Here is a 20,778-nt window from a genome sequence, read left to right as displayed (position 1 = left end):
AGCTTACATTTTTTACGCGTTCGAAAAAAAAAGATTCCATTACCAGTAAAATTAACCTAATACAAAGATTTTTGTTATTTTCCAAATTTTTCCGGAAAGAAACCGGAAAAACTTTTTTTTACCAACAGGTTCAAAATTTTCGGAAATTTTACAACACTAACCCTATTCTGAGATTATTTGGCAAATACTAATTAGTTTGGTGTTTTATCTTGTACTAAAAATTAAATTATGTACTGCAATTTTGAAATCAAGCTTTACCACTTGAATAAAGAATGAAATAGGAGAATTACTGTGTGATGCCAATATCAGGTGTGGTTGGGAGCGATTTGGTTTGGGTGGTTGGGAGAGGGGCGCTAAGGCGAGTTCTTGAGACAACTAGCCTGGTTGTGTCGCTGGGAGGAAGCAGCCTAAAACCATTTTGTTATATTCATCCCGGTATTTGCTTGCTGTAAATGAGGAAAACCCAGGAAAACTTCACTCAGGGTCGCTGTACTTCTTCAACCAAGTGTCCCCACCGGGAGTCAAACCCGGAACCGCTCACACACTAAGAAGTTCAGTGCTGGGATCCGCATATTTTATTTTTATTTGCACTGAAACCCAATTTTATTGGAATGATGAACATTCAACAACGACAATGAGAAAGAAAGTGGAAGAAAGTCGTTAGGACATAGATTTAAAGGTACTATCTGACATTCGTCTGGCAGAATTGAAGAAAACCTCTGAGAAACACCTCAGTCCACCAGATTCGAATCAGATTGAAAATCGAGAATATTAACCACTGTCCTTGGTTTATTGTTGATTATTTTTCACTCTTGCTTTTAAAAGAAATTTAGAATCAACAAAAATAAAAAATATTGTCTTTTGAGATCTGTAAAATAAAATATTTCATAGATCCCTGTTTACTTTCTATGACAAAATTCCTGGATAGGCCCACCTGCTGATTAGTACTTGAAGTTTAAGCGTCCCTGACAATAAGACGTGGGCCGGGCCTACAACTTAACGTGTAATCCAAGCCACATGAGCTCCTTCTAGGGACAGAACCCAGGTCTTGCACGTCAGACCGCTTACCCTAACCGCTCAGCCACGAAGGAGCTGAGGCACTTGCATGAAGTATCTTAGGATTAATTAGTACTGAGATTAAGACTGTGCCCAGTAAGAAATAAGGGGTTATTGTCTAGGAAAATAACCTTACTAATTACTTAACAATCTTTTAAAAATGTCATTGTAAATTTGTGTACTGACTTCTCCCTGGATACGGCCTTGAGCTGGCAAATACAATCTTAGTTGGCGCTTGGTTTACGAGGAAAACTAAAAAAAATATTTTCTTCAATGTTTGTCTAGCTGTCCACTAATTTTATCCACTGAATAACATTGATTTCTCAACTCAGACCTGACCTCATCAATCTGAAGCCCAGAGCAATCCGAAATTACAAAAACATTCTAGCCATCTATAGATCGGAAGTCGCGGCTTCATTGTTTCCAATTGTATTTACTAGCGACGACAGAAGATGGTGCTGATAGTCACTTTCTCATAATGTTTTGTGAGTGCAACCTGCAGACGAGCAGCTGACTTCAACCGTGTGTTATGACGGCGGTAGTTGATCGAATTTTGAAAGTGATTGAGAATTATTACTGTGGACTCATCGCTAAAAGCGTCTAACAGAAGATATTGTGTTTGTCATAACAATTGGTGTAAGTGGTGTTCTAGTTTTAATTCAATAAGTTGGTCTTGAAATATAAAGAGCAATCTTTTGACAGATCTGAGCGGTTTCTTGTGAGTTGATACCGAGCTGAATGATTGTGTAATCTGTGCGTGTTAGATAACAACTTTCTACAGCTTGTAAAGGTAATAGATAATCAGGTAACGATAATTAGTTTATGGTCGGTTAGAAACAGTGAGAAATAAAATATCAGTTTTCACTGTTTATATGTGCTCATTCAAATTTCGTTAATTTTATGAATAAGAGATGACTGCGAGGCTGCTTTTATCGTGATTAAGGTCTCTTATTACGAGTCATATCAACCTTGGATATTGAACTGCAGTCGCTGACTTGGATTATTGATCTGAGCAGAGATATTCCACAAGTTTGCATGCAAGGTGATAGTTTGTGTCTGGAAAGATTTCTCATTTTTATGTTTTAAAAAATCCATAACAAAACAACCCACTCTCCGTTCTTCGCAAATGCTCCGTATCTCCCCTTTACAATAATCCCCAACAGTGGGGTATGTATCAATTATGCTTGATTATTGCGAGGGATGTACTGTTGCAAATTAGTGTACACTACTTGAAGCCCTGTCTGTCTGGATATATGGGTGATGCGCTCTCACTTTATTTATGTGATTGTGTTTTACAAGAGATAGGCTAAATTGGACATGTATTTGCGTCTTTCCTAAGTAATTACTGGAAATTTTATGGTATTTGTAATTCATTAGCACAGAAAATATGAAGTGTCTTTTTTTCTTTTAATTTACATGTAAAACATTAATTTAGAAAGGGTGTGTAAGAAACTTCTGAACGGAGGGGCCAAGTCCTATATCAACAGAGAAACGTACCTCATAACGATGCTATTCGGCGTAAGGGAACAGCACGCCGTGAAGATTTATTCTCATACAGCACGCATGTCAAACTCTTAGTTCACCCTAGGAAAATAACAGGAAACCGCCTCTCGCTATATTCCTCTAATTTTTAAAGAGCTACAGATTGTTAAGTAAGATTTTTCGTATTTGCTCACTTTTTGATTGTATCATTAAATGTGGAAATGTTTTTTTTTTTTCTGTCTCTCTAGCAGCGCGCACTATTGTAGAGTAGTTATTTGGCCCTCTTGAGATAACAGTTTGAAATGTTGGTTATTATTTAGTCTCTCCCCAAATCACTTGGTAGTGACTCTGGCTCAATTGTTGGTCAGTACGGTTCGTGACAAGTATAAATGCAGTCTGGACGTATGGCATAAAAACTACAGTGCTTAAAGTGAGAATCAACTTGTGCTAGGTGGCCACTGAAAAGCACGAATGATATCTAACCGAGTTAGGGCATGGGCTCTGCAAGGCAGTCCGAAGGGGTGCACCCGTAGGGAGTAGGCGCGTCAGTGACGGTGCATATACGCATAAACGAGGTCGTTTAAAACGTCTCATTAAGTCACGGTACTGGCTTCGGAGTCGTCGATCGATTTGGGAGAGATTACTAAATGCCATGCGACGTTTGCCGTTCAGTAATTGCGAATAAGGGCCGAAACCTTCAGTGCTACTCATGTGCCGCCGCTCGTTATATTCGATCCGCACACTCCCGCTGGGGTATGAAACATTTCCTCTCATCTGGGCATACCTACTGAAACTGAACACCAGACAGGAGGGTAGTCGTTTTATAGCATACAGGTTCGTAGGAATATTATAAATCAATACGCATTTCGTGGGAAGACCCCCAAGAAAAAAAAAAGTAAAAATATTAGTCATTGGGATACTATTTCAGCTAAGAAACTTGGTATTGAAGTGTTGTATCAATGTGTGTATGCGCGCCAGATATAAACCAAAGCTTTTCGTAAATAATAGTAATAATAAATAAAAACTCACTTCTTCATACGTGGGAGGGTATTTGCTCTTGATAATTCGTTTTCGTTTCTTCTGTAAACGTTAAGCTGTCGAAAAGTTCGGTTCTTTACAATTGTTGAGATTTTGTCATAAGCATTCTTTTTTTTTTTCTTTCTTTCTTTCATTCATCAGCGAGGCTCAAAAGTTCAGTTCTGTCTTAATGTCTCGTAATTAAGCTTGTAGCTGCATATATTTTTCACTTTCTCATATATTTTCCCCAGATACTGCATAATATCTAACAGAGTTCCCCTCTTAATTGTATGAGCGCAGAACAGGTTAAAAGGTGTAACTCTGACCATATTGGTTCACCCTTTTCTACAATATATGTATCTTGAATGAAGGTGTAGTTCTCCAAGAAGTTGCTGCAATAATTACAATAGGGTATTATTTAGTTCCTCCCGCAGATCACTTGGTAGTGTCTCTGGCTGTAGTACCGACTCCGGAGCCGTCGATGATGTGTGAACTTGAATTCCTCAGTGCAAATTCATTTTAGGTGGACTTCCGTATACGTACGCGGTAAGAGCTATCTAAATGGTCACGAAAAAGCACGAATGCTATCCTAGCGAGTCAGGGCAGGAGCGCAGCAGGGTGACCTGAGGGATGTGCGTCCGTAGGGAACAGACGCTTTAGCGACGGTAGGTAGATATATAAGCGAGTATAGCACAAAACAAAGTATATGGCATAAAACACTTACTTTATGTATGGATTTGGGGGAGATACTAAATACTATTCTACAAATAAAATGCATGTAACTGTGCTTTTCAGGTTTAATAAAATCGATTTATTTTATGTTTATTAAAATCTTGCGTGTTCCATTTCATAGGATGAACGTAAAAGTTAGCAACGTGTGATGCTTTCTCTTTCGAATTCAGTCGTAATTTTAATTGGTGGTAGACAACGTGGGTATTGCACATTTTTGTACTTGTCAGCTCAGTCCCTACTTCTTCAAGATGTTTCAAAAGCCAAGAAATATCGATGTTTCCCGGTGTAAGTAAATAGTGATACTGCTGGTAAACTCGTCGGTCTTTCTGAGATGTTTTCATTCTGTGGTTTCCGTAGTATTTTCAAACACGTTGACACTTTCAAATCTGTTTTTATTTTAATCCTTTAAAATATTTCGACATTTGAGGGAGTTAAGGAGGATGTAGATAGCAAATCAAGTTACTCTAGTAACAATATCATCTGGTGTCCGTCTGGGGTACCAGATGTTTTCACCTTAAATATTTCGTTACAAGCATGACAAATAATACAATTGGAATAGGCATGGAGACTGAATACTGAAATTGATAACATTAATTATGTCGGGACTGAAGGAATTCCACAATTCCTCTTCTGTCCCAAATAAGTATTCACTTGCATTCATCACCCTACCTAATTGTTGGATATTAATCTTTACACACACACAGACACAAAAAGAAAGTTCACTCGGAGTTTAGCATGCATTAATAAAACCGGCCTATCTGCCGCAGAGTAACTCCAGATTTTGCTGGCTTAAGAACTGTAAAATTTTGTAATTTCTCAGGAAATTCACTGCCCTAGAACGTATTTCTCAAGAGTTCATCGGATCACATTCATTTTAAGAGGACTTCACCGTTTTGTGTACAAATACATCGTCCGAAATACGGCATTAAAAGTACACTGTGAAAATAAGGGCCGGCTTTAGCAGTTTTTTCGCCCTGGGTGGTACTTTCACGTGCCGCCCTTTTTTTCCCCTTTTGACAGAAGACGTTCAAGTGTCACGAAAAAGTAGGATGCCCTATTTAAAAACATGTATGAAATGGAAAAATAGACAAAAAGTTGAACTACCTCTCTCGAATGCTTGCGCACTATTTAAACGACTCCATACATGACAATATTCAGTATTCTTTATTTCGCTGTATATCTGTAGTGATGGATAGTTATATCTGTGATATACACCAGCGCATACAGATAAATAATTTTTTAAAAAAATGTGCTTTAGTCACGAGTAAAAGCATTTTAATTTTTAAGCTTCTTTTTAAATCAAAAGGTGTTTCCAATAGAATATGGAGCATGATGATAATATAGTGAATCAGATATTACGTCAAAACTAAGTGATTGGCCTAAGCCTTATTATGTACTAAAACACAATAGAGATGCATAAATTAACATAACTTAATTGAAGGAAACTTCTCTTGCTTTGATATGAGCAAGTTCCTTTGTAACATTCGCGTAGTCCAAAGTCAGCCAATTCCTGTTATGTTGATCTCATCGCTAGATTACTCAAGCATATTTCAGACATGGAAGACGTAGATAGTTTTTAATAGGCTTAAGTTTCGAAAAGCTTCTTTCTCCACCTGCCACTGTTACCGGTAAGATTAAGAAAATCCTAAGTGCAACACTGACATTGGAAGCAAAGTCATGTTCCTTAATTAGTTTTAAAGTCTCTTTTGGTGAACTTTTAGGCTTAATTATAGCGGATAACACTTTCAGTTCGTCTTTCAAATCACTTGGGCTAATATCTTTCAATTCTTCGTGTGTTAAAATGTTGGCATGTTTAGCACACCTTTCAGTCAAAAGTTTAGTGGCATATCTTTAAGATTGCTTCTATCGTAAAGAAAATCGAAATACTCACTGTGATATTTAAGTTGCTCAAACCTTTCTCTTAAAGCTGACACAATCACTTCTAGAACTTTGTAGTAAAAGTCGATCTTGTATCTTGTTTGTGGATCTTCAATAGCTTTATCTTCTGCCTCGTACAAAACTGTCTCTTCTTTCGACTTCGAGCTTGCACTGTATTACCTATCCGTGGATCATCCATATCTAATGCTGATGCCAGCTCCATCATATCAACTAAGTAAAATTGAAACTTTGCATCATTTCTGCTCCTCTCAAAGAATTCAGACATATTGTCTACTTTGAAGACTTTTGCTTACTAGGTTCATGTGGAGTAAAAAGTCATACCAGATAATGAGTGAGCAAAGGAAAGTAAAGTCACGCAGCTGGTTTGCTATACACAGATCATCGTGGGCGACCATTCTATCTGTTCTATTGTTGTTACTTATTTGAAGTAAGGCATCATAAACTTCTCCTATTTGATATCTAAGTGAAGTCGGAGTATCAATTTGAGTCTCCCATCTTGTGGCGCTTAATGGTTTTAAAGTGAGACTGCCAATATATTCCATTAGTATTGCCCAATGTTGAATTGACGCAGGAAAAGAAATCATAAACTTTTATAACTATATATATATATAAACGATGTACTGAGATGCTGTGGCTGCATCATTAACAAGGTTTGGTGAGTGACTACTGCAAGGAACATAGGGGACTCGAGGGTTTATTTCTGAAATTCTGTTCTAAATAGCTGAATATTGGCCTTTCATATTGGAACCATTGTCTTAATCCTTGGCTCCTTATGTCTTCGATAGGAACGTTCATTTCCTTCAGCTGTTTAATTATTACTTCTGTCAGTCCTAGATTAGGGGACCGCTACGAAAACAAAGTATTCGCAAATTTTTTACAAGGTATTCTTCACTATATATGATTTGTACAAAACGAACGCTTATCATCATTTGCTCTGTACCAGAAATATCTAGTGTGCAGTCTAGAACTATAATATTTTGCAGCTCTCAACAAAGACGGTATTTTACTTTTTATTTGTTCACTAAGAATCTGAATAACCTCATTTTGGATATCTTTTCCCAAGTGATGGTGGTTTATATATATATATATATATCCTCCCATGGGTCTCAAGTGGAAGTGTACGTTTTGCATACTTGTCGTGAAGCGTTAGAACATTGCTGAATTGAAAAAAAAATGAAAGACACCTTCATAATCTTATCCACCCTAGCTGAAAATTTTATTTGCACCACTGCATGTGAAATGAACGAGATGCCTTTGGCTAGTTGTTTGATAATTGAAAGTGAGGGGAAATGCTCCGAATTTCCTGAGTATTTTCCTTAATGTGAGTGTGAAGTAAGTTCAATTACATTCTCAGATGAACACATTTAATTTTTCTATGTGAGCCCATTACGAAGCATTATGTTTTGATAGTATTTTTTTTTTCTTTTTCAAATTTTGCCGCCCTGGGCGGTGGCACGGCTCGACTCCCCCTCGCGCCGGCCCTGATGAAAAACCACAAACCACGCTCTACTCAGCGCATCATTCACATTTCAGCATGAATATCCTTGTCATTCCTCACAACATCTGTACATGTCCCTTTACAGACACAAGTGAAGGACATCTTGGTAAAAATCGGTAAGGGGTACCATGAAAGAGGAGATTTCTTCGATTATTTTTTTCAATATCTCGCACAGTTTGCAGTATTTGAGCCTACTTCCGGTTAAAGTTTCTAATTCATGTATGACCAGTGTTTTCTTTATTCTTGCATGCAGTAGGTAATAAGCGAATACATTACACACAATTAAGTATAATGTCAGTGATATATATAGTGTTCATTGGGCAAAACACACCAAACAATAAAGAGTTGAATTGAGTGGATTTTCAGTTTAACGTCCCTTTCAGCAGCTAGGCTATATGAGACATGGACATACTGATTAACGTGGAATCCGAACCATCAAACAATAAAGATTCATCTTAGCCTGGAGAAATGGTTATCCTTCGATTTTCATCATAATTTGGCCATGAAACAAACGCCTGAGATATATGCAATCCCTGTATATGAGTATGTGGTGTTGGAATGTATAATTCGTAGGATATGATGATTTACTTTGTGCCCCTAAAAATGCACTAAAGAAATAACGGCCATGTTTTTTTTTAATCAATTAAAACTGGACAAACTACACAAAATTTGGAATTGACCAAGGAAAACTGCACGTTTCTAGCACTTGTAGTATATCGAGATCTCATTGCCGAAAGGATTGGAGACAAGCATATAAACCTAGAATTTTAATATATGGATGATATAAAGTTCTAATATAATGTAAATGGGAAGAAAAGGACATTTAGCTAAATTTAAAGACGATATCCGTAAAATTACATAATTATAATACTAGTTCATTTCAGGGAATGTCGAAAAATAATTCTCCATATAATGGATTGGCTTAAAAAGGCATAGGTAATCAATACCGTTAAGAGCGAGTGAGAAAGAACAGTTTTGACTTGCCTCCTTATTGGTTACCGTACTCTCCTGTAGCGCGGAAGACTCGGGCTCCATTCCCGGTGTCAGCTCATGCTCGAATCCTACGTTGAGAATGTTCCCCTCCCTCCGCAATATCTGAAATGCTGCTGCTGGAAAGGATCCTTGAGACGCTTGTTTCTGCGGCTATTAACTTTTGGATTTCTCAAAGACAGCTAAAGAGACAGATAGCATAGGAACAATACTTGTTTCTCAGTGTTAGGTGAGATATTTCGAGCTACTGTGTTTCTGCCATCTATAAGGCTTTGCCAGGACACCATTCATTAAATTTAGATGTTCACTTGAAACGTATAATACAAGACAAGCGTTGAATCTTCACGTGATACTCGCATGCAAAAATGCGGTGGATGACATTTAGTATTTCCCCTAAATGCGCATGTAAGTTAAGTTTTTTATGCCATATACTGTGTTTTGCATACCTCCGTCGACTACGCGCCTGCTCCCTACCGACACATCTTCTTGGTACAGCTCGGATCCCCCTGCTGCGTGGGGCCGCGGTGGCTCAGTGGTACAGCTTTCACCTCTGGTGCTTGGGATCCCGGGTTCGATCCCAGGCCCCGCCAAGTGAACATTGTGGTGGACAAACACCGTGTGCGTGGGTTTTCTCGGGGTTCTCCCGTTTCCTCCCACTTTCTTCATTCCATCATTTCATTCATTCCTCATCATTACCGTCTCCTTTGGCGTAACCGCGGGACATAGAACTTAAAGATTTCATTTTTATTTTCCCCCTGCTGCGTACCTGCCCTGACTCGGGTAGGTAGCATTGGCGCTTCTTAGTGGCTACCTAGCAGAAGTTGGTTAGTGTCTTTTGAACAATAATTCTTACCGCATACGTACACTAAAGTTCTCCTAAAGTGAATCTGCACAGAGGAATGCAAGGCCACAATCCATCGATGCCTCCGGAGCCGCTACTTGAGCCAGTCCCTACTAAGTGGTTTGGGGGAGAAATTAAATAATATCCAATACAACAATAGCTTAGTAAATATTTAAAAAAAAAAACTTCCTTCATTGTTAAAAATTGAGGTTTTCGTAGGTCATTAAGACGCTATCTTTATGAGCGCTGTTTCAATCGCTAGCTGATCTAGAAAAGTTGTTTGGTTTGATTATAAATGAAAGGTCGCTATAAGAAATACATGTTTTATACCTAAACACAAGAAAGTAGTGTAATATGTTATTAACAATAATATATATTCGTACAAAGATTTGTATAAATTGTCAAGAAATTATATTGGTTTCTTTTTGTTGGTAGCTGTAATGTACTAAAGTTTGGTTTTGTCTTATAAAGCCTTGGTGCTGAAATAGAATGTAAATACAAATCAATTATCAAGCCTGCCCAAAAGTCTGATTCAATGACCTTTTTGGTAAGGAGTTCTGAAGATTCTTATGCCCTTACTTTTCTCCTATCTTTGTAATTAAGGGGGCGCGGTGGCACAGTGGTAGAGCGTTCATCTCCGGTGCTTGGGGTCCCTGGTTCGATCCCAGCTCGCGCCGTGTGAACTTTGTGGTGGACAAACACCGTGCTCGTGGGTTTTGTCGGGGTTCTCCCGTTTCCTCCCACTTTCTTCATTTCACTCATCTCTCATCATCACCGTCTCCTTTAGCTTCACCGGCATAAGCGTGGGACGTAAAACTTAAAGATTTCATTTCATTTTCTTTGTAATTAAGGTGAAAAAAAATACGCATATTATGTTTCAAGCCCTATATCTCATTTCTTTGTCTTTTCCGTGATACAAGAGTAGAATTTAAATTTTTGTTTAAATAATTTGTCGTTTCTCCTCCTTCCAACATATGTTTGTCTAAAGGGTGAAACGTACTTTCACTCCTTTGAGACTTATCGCGAACGGCCTATGGAAGTAGAATGAGGAGTATCCATTGTTAAAATTCTGATTGTACGAGCGCCACAACGACCGACAAAAAACTATATTTCTCATTCCCAAGGAATTAATGCAGCAAATAGAAAAATAAAAAAAATAAAATAAAATAGAGGAATCTTTCGTGGGAGAAATCTCTGTCTTTAGTTTCAATTTCGGAAGAAGAATCTTTAGTATTAGATTGTAAAAATGTGTTTGTAGCTAATAGCCTTAAAAAGTCATGTTAATAGCATCTAATCACAAGAAGCTTATATATATATATATATATATATATATATATATATATATATATATATATATATATAAAGCTTAATTACAATAATGAACAATTAAGTTTTTAGTTAATAAACTACCTATTTTATGTAGTCCGCGAGATCTAACCGTATAAACCTATTTACTACATAAGCTACTTGTATCCTGACGTGTCTTTTTATACGTTCATTCTGTGAGCTATATGCATCAAAGTAAATGCAATACATTAGAATTGCCCTGCTAAAAGCGGAGAAGTCACATCGAACTATTTCCAACTGTGACTGTTAGCTATTAGCTAGGACAGTCAGGTGAGATCTGTCATAGGTATAAGCAATTATAATTTGTTTCTCAAAATTTTCTCGAGAACTACACATAAATTTTCACACAGAGCATATCACTTGTTCAGTCGATGGTGTATGTCTGGTCTTTGGATATTTTTTTCTTCATTAGACGCTGGTAATATCTCAGAAATTGTAATTCAAAGCTATACGGTGTGAGTAGTGAAGGGGAATATTTTATCTGGCCTCCTTCACTTGAAGCATGGAGTTAGTATAAGTGTTTTCGTCGTTTGAGTATTAACTCCCATTGTGACCGCATGATTGGTGCGGAAGATACTGACTATATAGGCAAAAATCTAGAAGTGATAGTCGTGGAGACAGACTTGTTTCAACTTGTTTCTTCTACCAATTTGTGGTATATCGTGTGCACAGACACTCGAAACGTGCAATTCATTAACTTCTTTTGTTCGCATTACTGAGGGCAGTTTTTTTTTTTTTTTTTTTTTACCGATTTCTTTCAATGCGTTCCAAAGGAGGATACGATCGGGTAAGTTGTGGGGTTCAGATTTCTTTGCAAACAAGAATTCGATTCCTTCTCTGGAACGAATCCTTTGGTTCCGATGAATTGAATAATTTCGAATTTATATATGGTTCTCTAACATATTTTCTTTCCTGGTAAGCTAGTGAAACCATGTTTATTAACTGAGGAGCTATTGTAAAGTTAGCTGGAGGAGATGGAGAATGAATAGAAGTGTACAAGGAGGAATTGCCATATTTCTAGCTCGTTATATACAGTAAAGAGACACAGGAACAAAGAAGGAACATTTGGTTGTTTCTACAAGCGCACAGTGAGTCCATTATGTACTTCTTCGTCATAGTAGGAGGCGCGATGGCTCAATGGTAGAGCGTTCACCTCTGTCTGGTACTGGGGTCCGTGCTTCGATCCCAGCTCGCGCCAGCTAGACTTAGTGGTGGACAATCACCATGTGCGTGGGTTTGCTCAGGGTTTTCTCGTTTCCTCCCACTTTATTCATTGCATCATTGCCTTCATTTCTCATCACTCCCGCCTTTAGTCTAGCCAGCATAATCGTCGGACGTAAAACTTAAAGATTTAATTTTTCTTCGTCATACAATGTCTCCTTGTTTTGCCCCTTTCATGCATATCAGTCCATCAACTGGATCCACTTGCTCTTTGGTTCCATCATCTCATTCCATCAGCCGAATCCAGACAATCCTTTCACTGCGCTGATTGGATCCATCTTTTGATTCCTCCTGAGTCAATCTGGTTCCTTCCAGATATTCCATTCTTTTTCTGCCAAAGGATTAGTTCATTTGAAACGAATCGTTCCTAAATTACCCATCACTATCGCATATGCTCCCAATTAGGAAAAGACAAAAAGCAAGTGTCTTTTGATTGAAAAGAAAATGTTAATTAAAGAAGTTCAAGTGGTTTCATTATGCTACTTCGTGCTGAATGGTTCTGCTTAGCAATAACGGTTTTTCTAAAGTTTGTAGCGTTTTTGCCTATGTCACTTACGAAGTATAGATATGCCTTGGATTGATCGCCACTCCTGAAGTTTGTGTTCCTTTTGAGGTTGTTTATAAACTATCTATAATTATGCGGGACAGCCTATATATATCACTCGTCTTGATGAAAGAAGTCAAACCTTATGGAAATTGGCCATATCCGGTCAATAACTTCCGCCAGCTAGAACATACTTCATGATGAGCAGAAACATCATGAATTCAAAATCTTACCTTGTGCTCTCAGCGGCTGATCCGCTTTAGGACATCATTTCATTTGGCAATATTTCAGTTTTCACTCGAGCCATATTCACACGCAGATGTACCATCAATCGGAATCTCTTTATTACTACATTAGACATAGTGATTCAGTAACCGGCAAAAGGACAAAGAAAAAAAGCGTTGCGTAATACACGCTTTGTCAATTCTACTGAGCAATTGTAATTTTTGTGTTCAACCACTTAAAACTTACTCTAAGGTATTTTAAAAATTGCAGATTGAATAAATTAAAAAGTACAAGTGTTGAGTACAATTGACAAGAGCGTATTACTGAATACTTGGGGTCATTATCTTTCTTTTGCCGGTTATGGAATCATATGTCTAGTGCTCTAGTTTTTTTATTCTGTTGATGGTTTCGAAAGTTCATTCTTTCCCCGTTTTTTGTTACACTGATAATAAGCTGTTGTTAATTAGAGTTTGAGAAAGTGGACCTTTTAAGTGATGTGATTTTATTCTAAATTGCAATATATATATATGTATATATTCCGTAATATGGTTGCTCATAATTGCATGGGTCACTTTTCCCGTCATATTTGATGATATGTCTTTGCTTCAAAGTCTTTTTTGTATTTGAATTGAGGGGATACAATGAATTAATTTGACAGAATTTATTCATACAAGTTATGGAAAGTATAAAGTGTGTGTGTTGGGGAGGAATGGGGGGGGGGCACGATAGGCTGCCATACTATATGATACATTAAGTTATTACTTTAATATATATGTATAAACTCTTATGCGAATGACGAATGCTTTTTGTTCTAGAGTTATGGAATTTTCGCCTTCAATAACATGATGTCAAAGCTGGATGTAAAGTTACATTATAACTTACTGTTTCTCGTATATGACGTACACTTTTGTACAATGGACCAGCTACTATTGAAATTGGATATAAAACAGAATGTTGATAGTCGTTCGAAGCTTAAGTTCGGTAATGTATTACTGCTGGCATGAGCTGTTGTTTGTAAAATGTCCAATCATTTAACAGTTTTTTTTTTTTCCTCTAAACACGTTTCCCTCATACTGTCCTATCTATATTTAATACGACATAATCTCAATTCGCTTTATGAGTTTTTATACTTGAAGTTTGAAATATAACGTGCTTGAGTTGAAACTGGCTGATTGATTTTCCAAGTATTAGCATACCTTCTGTTGTTTGTTTGAAACCTATGTCACCTACTTGTAATTTTTAGATTTTTGAGTCAGTAATTCCTCTTAACTAGTTTTTATGAAATTTTGGTCGTGTTATTTCTTAACATTTAACAAGCGTTAACTACTACCACTGTTAATTTTATAGGAACCTTCTACAAGATGTCCATCTTTTTCCACTGTTTTTTTTCCTTGGTATTTGCTATCGACATTAACATGGATTCCGTTCTTCCTTAACTACATTCAGTGTGACAAACTAATGGATGATCAGAGCGTTTTCTTTTCTCTAGCCTGAGAACGAGCCATTGTGTCTCGAAAGCCCAGATATAGAATGTCGTTTCACATCCATTGTAGCGAAGTATGAACTCACCTCATCTTAAGAAAACCGTAACGCCACCAGCGATTATGTTCCTCGTGGTATACCTGTCTTGCAGCGGTGTTTACATTGCAGGAGACTGCGTTGAAGAACACTTTGGTCCAAAAGATCCCAATCCTCCTGACAAGCCTTCCAAAGACCCTCAACTGTGCGGGGACGTCTGCTTCCCAAGCCCAATTTTCACAACGTAAACCCACAAAAATCCAGGGAAAAGGCATTGGGGGATTTAACAGGGATGTTTATAAAGGGCATTGCATGAATCTCCTTTTCATGTGCCATCCGGTCCATGTATGCCGGCGTGGACTTTGCTGTATAATTGGATGCCGTATCCTAGTGAATGACAACACGAGATGTGTCGTTGCCATAGAGAGAGGGAATATCATGTCTATAGACTTACTCCAAAATGTCCTTCTGGTAATAGACAGCATTGATTTTAGACTTTTTTGTCCACTTTGCGCAATGGAAGTTTGCCTTTGTATCAGTAACCACCAACAACCATGCACCCAGTGAGAAAACTTGCAGCATATACACGTACCCAGTCAGATTGAACTCTAGAATCACTTGGGCGATAGTAGATGGCTTTTTTTTGTTTTGTTACATTCCGACAGATACATCTATGCTTCATTCAGTGACATTACATACTTCCAGCGGTCACCAGCCAGATGGCGTTCGTGGAGCTTTCGGCTCTTAATCTTTCTCTCCTGGACATGGGAAGCACGCAGCGTATGAACTTGAGCCTTGTACTTCTGAACGAGTTGTAAATGTTGGCCTATGATGCGATTTACAGTTGCGGGGAACATTGCACTGCTTTTGCAATCGCTCTTTGTGTTACCAGGTTTTTCACATCACACCATGCACCTCACTTTCCGCACAACAGCGGGGGAACGCTTAGGCTTCCAATATCTTCGAGGTCCACTTTGACTAGTTCCAGGAACAGGCACGGTGCATGCCTTTCTGCGATTCAACACTACGTTGATGTCCTTCTTTGACACATGGAACGCTTTCGTCTTGCACTGTTTAATTATTTGGCTATAACCAATGTCGGAAAGGGCACACGTGTACCCCTCCGTGAAAACGGATTTTTCGGTGCCATGTAACCACTCACGCACACACGATCCGTCATCTTTGCAAGTCAACACACAATACTTTAGCACTGTCAGTTCTGGTTGCTCTCTGCTGTGAACACGTGCTGCTTCCTGGTGTTCGAAATCGTTACCATGAACGTGAAACAACTATGTGTAATTCAGTGATTTTTGTGTGTGTGTTTCTATTTTTCATATAATTGTGTAAGTATTAGTTACTATGATTTTCATACTTTAACCAAGACATAAAGTCTGCTCGTTTGTGATAAGATTAGACTTAAGCATATCCAGACACAACAAAAACAGTCAAAATTATTACGAAGTCGTCATCACTAGTAGAAATAAATGTTTTCGAGTTCTATTTCATTAGAACAAAACACTTAACGTTTAAATTTTGATGTGTGCAACCTCGATAAGGATTGGGATAGAGCTTGATTCAAAAACGCAACCTGTACAGTTTTTCAGGTTATGCTCAGAGGCTATATGCTGAATAGGGTTTCTGCACACCTACAAAGTCTCGGAGAGTCAGGGAAATATTTGGTCAGGGAAAGTCAAGGAAGTACATAAGCAGTCAGAGAAATTTACCAAAGATATACCGGTATCTTATGAATAAAGAAACCGAATATGGGCTACAACATTCTGCTAGTAGATGGAAAATGTATATTTAAAAAAATAATATTTTTTAAATTTCTAGCTAGATTGAGATGGGTTGGCTGGTAGCTCAGTCAGTTGAGTAGTCCGAATGTTAATCCAGCAATCCGTAATAAATTCCCAGTGGGTATAGAAGCAAATTTTTGGTACCTAGGACGTAAGTCGCAAAAGGTGGTTCAGTCTTGGGAAACAACTAACAAGGACAACCCTGGGTCCAAACCAATAAAAAAAATAAATAAGTAAAATAACTAACTAAAGACGATATCATCACTAGGGAGCCCCAGGCTTGTTGGTTGATTTGGGGTTTAGCGTTCCCTTCAGCAGCCAGGCTTATGAGATGTAGAACTACAGTTTAACATGGGATTCAAACCACGTGAGCTCGTACCGGGAATCAAACTCGGGTCTCTTGTGCCGAAGATGTGTGCACAAAACATACAGCTACGAGGGAGTTCACTAGGCTCGTATAGGCCTCTTGCGCTGAGAAATAATTTTGGTTAAATTTAGTATGAAGAAATGTTTATATATATTTCAACATTATATTGCAATATTTAATCTGAAAATATAGAACATAAAGGCAATATATGGTTGGCTATAAGGGGAGGGGAAAGCCGACGAAAAATGTAAAAAAAAAAAAAAAAAAATCATGGAAATTACAACTAAGATATCTATAGAAATCATGTTGCGAGGCAGTTTAGCTGAAATATATACATAAGAGCATCTAAAAATCTTTGACATTTTTCATCTCTGCATGAACTTGGAAGTGCAAGGACTGGGATCAACTTGGATTATACTGCATTGGAAGGGTCACTATTCATTTCAGTGACCCCAAAACTGTGGATTCGACACTAGTATCGGTCATTTTCAGTTATTTTTACATGTCACATTCTCACCTTCTGAGAATGGTAATGAATTTGAACTTAAATGGCATCTATAGTGTAATTATTTATCTAAGCAACCCTGAAATCTAAGAATGTGACACTAATGTCGGTCGTTTCTTATTTTTATCTCTGCCCTGCCACTTGATCCTAGGAGTCCTCACGCATCTTGTCCCTACTGGGGGCTGAACTTGGCCTTAAATAGCATAAGGACTGCCACCAATTAACTTAGCGATGGTGAGAATTAATGATTCGACACTAATATCGGTCGTTTTCTATCATTTTATATGTCTCCTCCCTTTCCCTAAGAGTGCTAGAGGGGTCTTACCCCAATTGGGAGCTGACCTTTGAATTAAGGGGCGACAAAACTGTCGCCAATCATCTCAGGGACCCCGATAACTATGGATTCGACACAAATATCGGTCATTTGCAATTATTTTCACATGTCACCGCCCCCACCTCTCAGGAATACTAAGGGGAGCTGTATTCGGATTTAAACGGCGTCAGAAATATCAATCTTAATCTCGTTGGGCCCGAAAACTATGTATTCGACACTCATATTGGCCGTTTTTGTTCTTGTTTGTCACTCCTCTTACTCCCCCAATTTATGTTAGGGATGTCGTACGTCGACAGTACTCTGTTCCAGACTGTAATATGTGTAGCAAGTTTGGTTAAAATTCCTCCAGAAATTCCGGAGTTACGCCGGAAGATATACACACATACGTCCATTCATTTTTTTTATATATATATATAATAAAGATATTGCATTTTGTGTGTTTGGAATATGTGATTCCTCACCTGTACATGCCAGTGTTATGCCATAAATTGCTTTTATTCACATTTTCCTAATTTGAGCTCTTGTTTTTTTTCTAGGAGATTACGTGGTTATAAAATGGAACCGACACAGTCACAAATCCAGGAGTTGCGGAGAAGGTTTCTCCAGAAGTTGTCAACAGATGGAGCGCCAGATTCAGGTAGCTTTTGAATACTGTATAGTACGATTCTCTATACTAAAAGTTTGGCGAGTCTTTTTTTCTTCAGGCAAGAATAACCATAGGCGAGTTTTAGAACGCAGGTTGCGCCAGTGAAGTTTTTTTTGGGGGGAGGGGGGGGGGGCGAGGAGGGCATTATTTTTCGAAGGTGGCGACAAACCAGGATTAAAAAATCATTTTTGTTGATTTGAAAGCGAAGTCATGAATTTCTCGATATTTATGTTGTTTTCTGTAAGATATTTCTCGCATGTGACCGTTACTCTGAATCAGTACAATATTGTTCACCTAATATCGCGGAGTGGTCCAGTAACCGTGATTTTGCAAACTCAATTCACAATGATTGAACGAAAGAAAGATAATGTATGGTAATGTTAATTTTTGTTTTTAAGCGTCTTAATTAATAAGCTGTCAAAGTAAAATATGCAGCGTACAGGACCGTCACTTAAGATTTTTTTTTTTTTTTTTTTTTTTTTTGGAGGGACTTGTATTAATATTTGGGCTCCCTAGAATAATCTAACAAACAAAATTTTGCAGAAGAATAATCATACAGTGGGTAATTGAATTGAATATGGGTAGCTGAAACAGGGCCTAGATTATATTTATACTTCATTTTAGGAAAATATATGGTTCAGATGATGAGGCAGCAGAGATCCCTCAAATGATTTTCAGATCTGTTTAAATGGGATAATGGGCTTATTCAGTGGCGTAATTAAGATCGCGTTTGCCCTGCCGCAAAATTCGAAAATAGGCCCCTTCTTTCCATCTTTTTCTTACTCTTTGTGGACCCCCCCGAATCCTGTGGGTCCTCCCGCACGGCAAGGTCTCCGGAGCCGTTAGTTAATGACAAATTAAGGGGACAATATTGACCAATCTCAAAACCATACGAATAAATAATATTTCTAGGGCACGTAATAGTAGATATTTTTTTACTGAAGTGGGCCCATGACTCATTTTTGTTTTATTTACCTTTTGTGTGCTGTTTTGTTTATGTAATATAGTAAACTTTTTTGATGCTTCGTTTATAATTTCATGTTCGTATTGCATATTGAGAAAGGAAATTTAGTCTTAAAGTGTCCTCCTTCTCCCCTCCCCCACAAGTTACGGCCCTGGCAACATTGAATATATTACTTACTTTGAAAGAACTTTGAATTACGCTGCACAGCGAGTATATAGCGTTTTCAAAGTGTTTTGTGTATAACATTTTTTTATACTTCTTTCATCACATCTTTCTAATTGTGAATATCGATATCTTTTGCTTTAAAATTGTAAAATTGTAAAATTATTCAAGGTAAACTTTCATATCAGCATGATTCGTATAAGAATAATAAGTATTTGATTTCAAGTTATGAGAAAGGTAGGGCCGTAGGCAATTTTTTGTGCCCCCCCCCCCTCATTTCTCCAGAAAGAACAAATCTTAAAAACCATAATTTTAAATATGCTACCCCATCTTGGACAACAAAGGGGAAGGAAAGAGCAATCGCACTCAGAAAGGTCTAAACACTGCCAGTACAATCTCGTTTTGTCTCGTTGTGTCTGCACAAGATGATTTGCTGGGATCGATCATCACATAGTACTGATTAAGATATTAGTTTTATCCTGACGTTCAATTACTATCCAAGAACGGTTTGTAATACTGCATTCTATTTTAGTTTTAAGCAAAATACGTTTGATTTAATTCATTTGTGAATTTTTTTAAAAAACAAATCATATGATTTAAATCAGCCAACCATGCGACAAACCTGGAAAACCGGAAAAAGTCACTGAATTTGAGAACACCGTAAAAGTCAGGGGATTCTGCTAAGAATCAGAGAATTTCGCTTTGCTAAGAACAAGGTTTTATGAACATTCAAAATTAAAAATATAAGTAATGAATAGAGACCGGATGTTAGGCAAAATGCCTATTCTTTAATATTAAAGATATGATCAAAAATAACGTTTTAAAGCTTATATGGGGGGTTATAGTTTTGATTTAAGCCAATTTTATTTTGCCTATTTTGCCTATTTCGACATTTATTGGCTAAATAATTGCTTTAGTGCCTAATGTTGCCTATTCTATGCATTTTCTTCAAATTAAGCCTTCATTGGGAAAAATGTAATTTATATAACATAAATAATACACACATAGATGCATATATTAGGTGTTTGTAAACACAAGCACGTGGTACGTTGCAATATATATACAGAGTGAACTTCAAAGATATGCTCATACTTCGGGAAGTGATTAGTGATATCAAAAGAACACATAAAGTCCTCGTGTATTTCGTCTAATTCCATGTCGTGTACGAGTGACAGAGTGCCAACTTGGAATCGAAAATCGAATCCTGACAATTGGAACGAAACCGAAAGATGTACGCATACTTCGAGAGGTGATTCGTGACATGAAAAGAAGACAAAAAGTCCTCTTGAATGTCAGGAATCACCTCCCGAAGTATGTGCACGCCTTTATGTCTCGTTCCAATTGTCAGGATTTGATTTTTGGATTCCAAGTTCGCCCCCTGTCACTCCTACACGACGTGGAATTCGACAACGTACAAAAGGACTTTTTATCTTCTTTTGATATCATGAATCACCTCCTGACGTATGTGCACATCTTTCAGGTTCTCCCAGTATATATGCAATGCATAACAAGCTTCGTTTTTATATGTACAATAAAAGAAGATATTAACAAAGCAGTATGTTTCTATATTCTTTGAACATTATCTATGACTTGAACCTATGTTTTAATTATATTGAGTATTTATCTTCATTATT

General features: G+C 37.6%; 1 protein-coding gene across 1 annotated transcript in view; it reads left to right on the top strand.

Annotated features, from left to right (window-relative positions):
• Positions 1–1,535: 1,535 nt before the first annotated feature.
• LOC145674473 (motile sperm domain-containing protein 2-like) overlaps positions 1,536–20,778 on the top strand; it is a 218,885-nt gene continuing 199,642 nt past the window's right edge. Inside the window, exons 1-2 of the mRNA XM_081744586.1 lie at positions 1,536–1,692; positions 17,909–18,009. Coding sequence (XP_081600712.1) covers positions 17,928–18,009 — 82 coding nt within the window. The 5' untranslated portion in view covers positions 1,536–1,692; positions 17,909–17,927. The remainder of the gene's footprint in view (positions 1,693–17,908; positions 18,010–20,778) is intronic.

Source organism: Thermobia domestica, chromosome 17 (genome assembly GCF_964235325.1).
Source record: "Thermobia domestica chromosome 17, izTheDome1.hap1.1, whole genome shotgun sequence".
NCBI lineage: Eukaryota > Metazoa > Arthropoda > Insecta > Zygentoma > Lepismatidae > Thermobia > Thermobia domestica.
The sequence above is the reverse complement of the archived record's forward strand: the minus strand, read 5'-3'. Positions and strand labels throughout refer to the sequence as shown.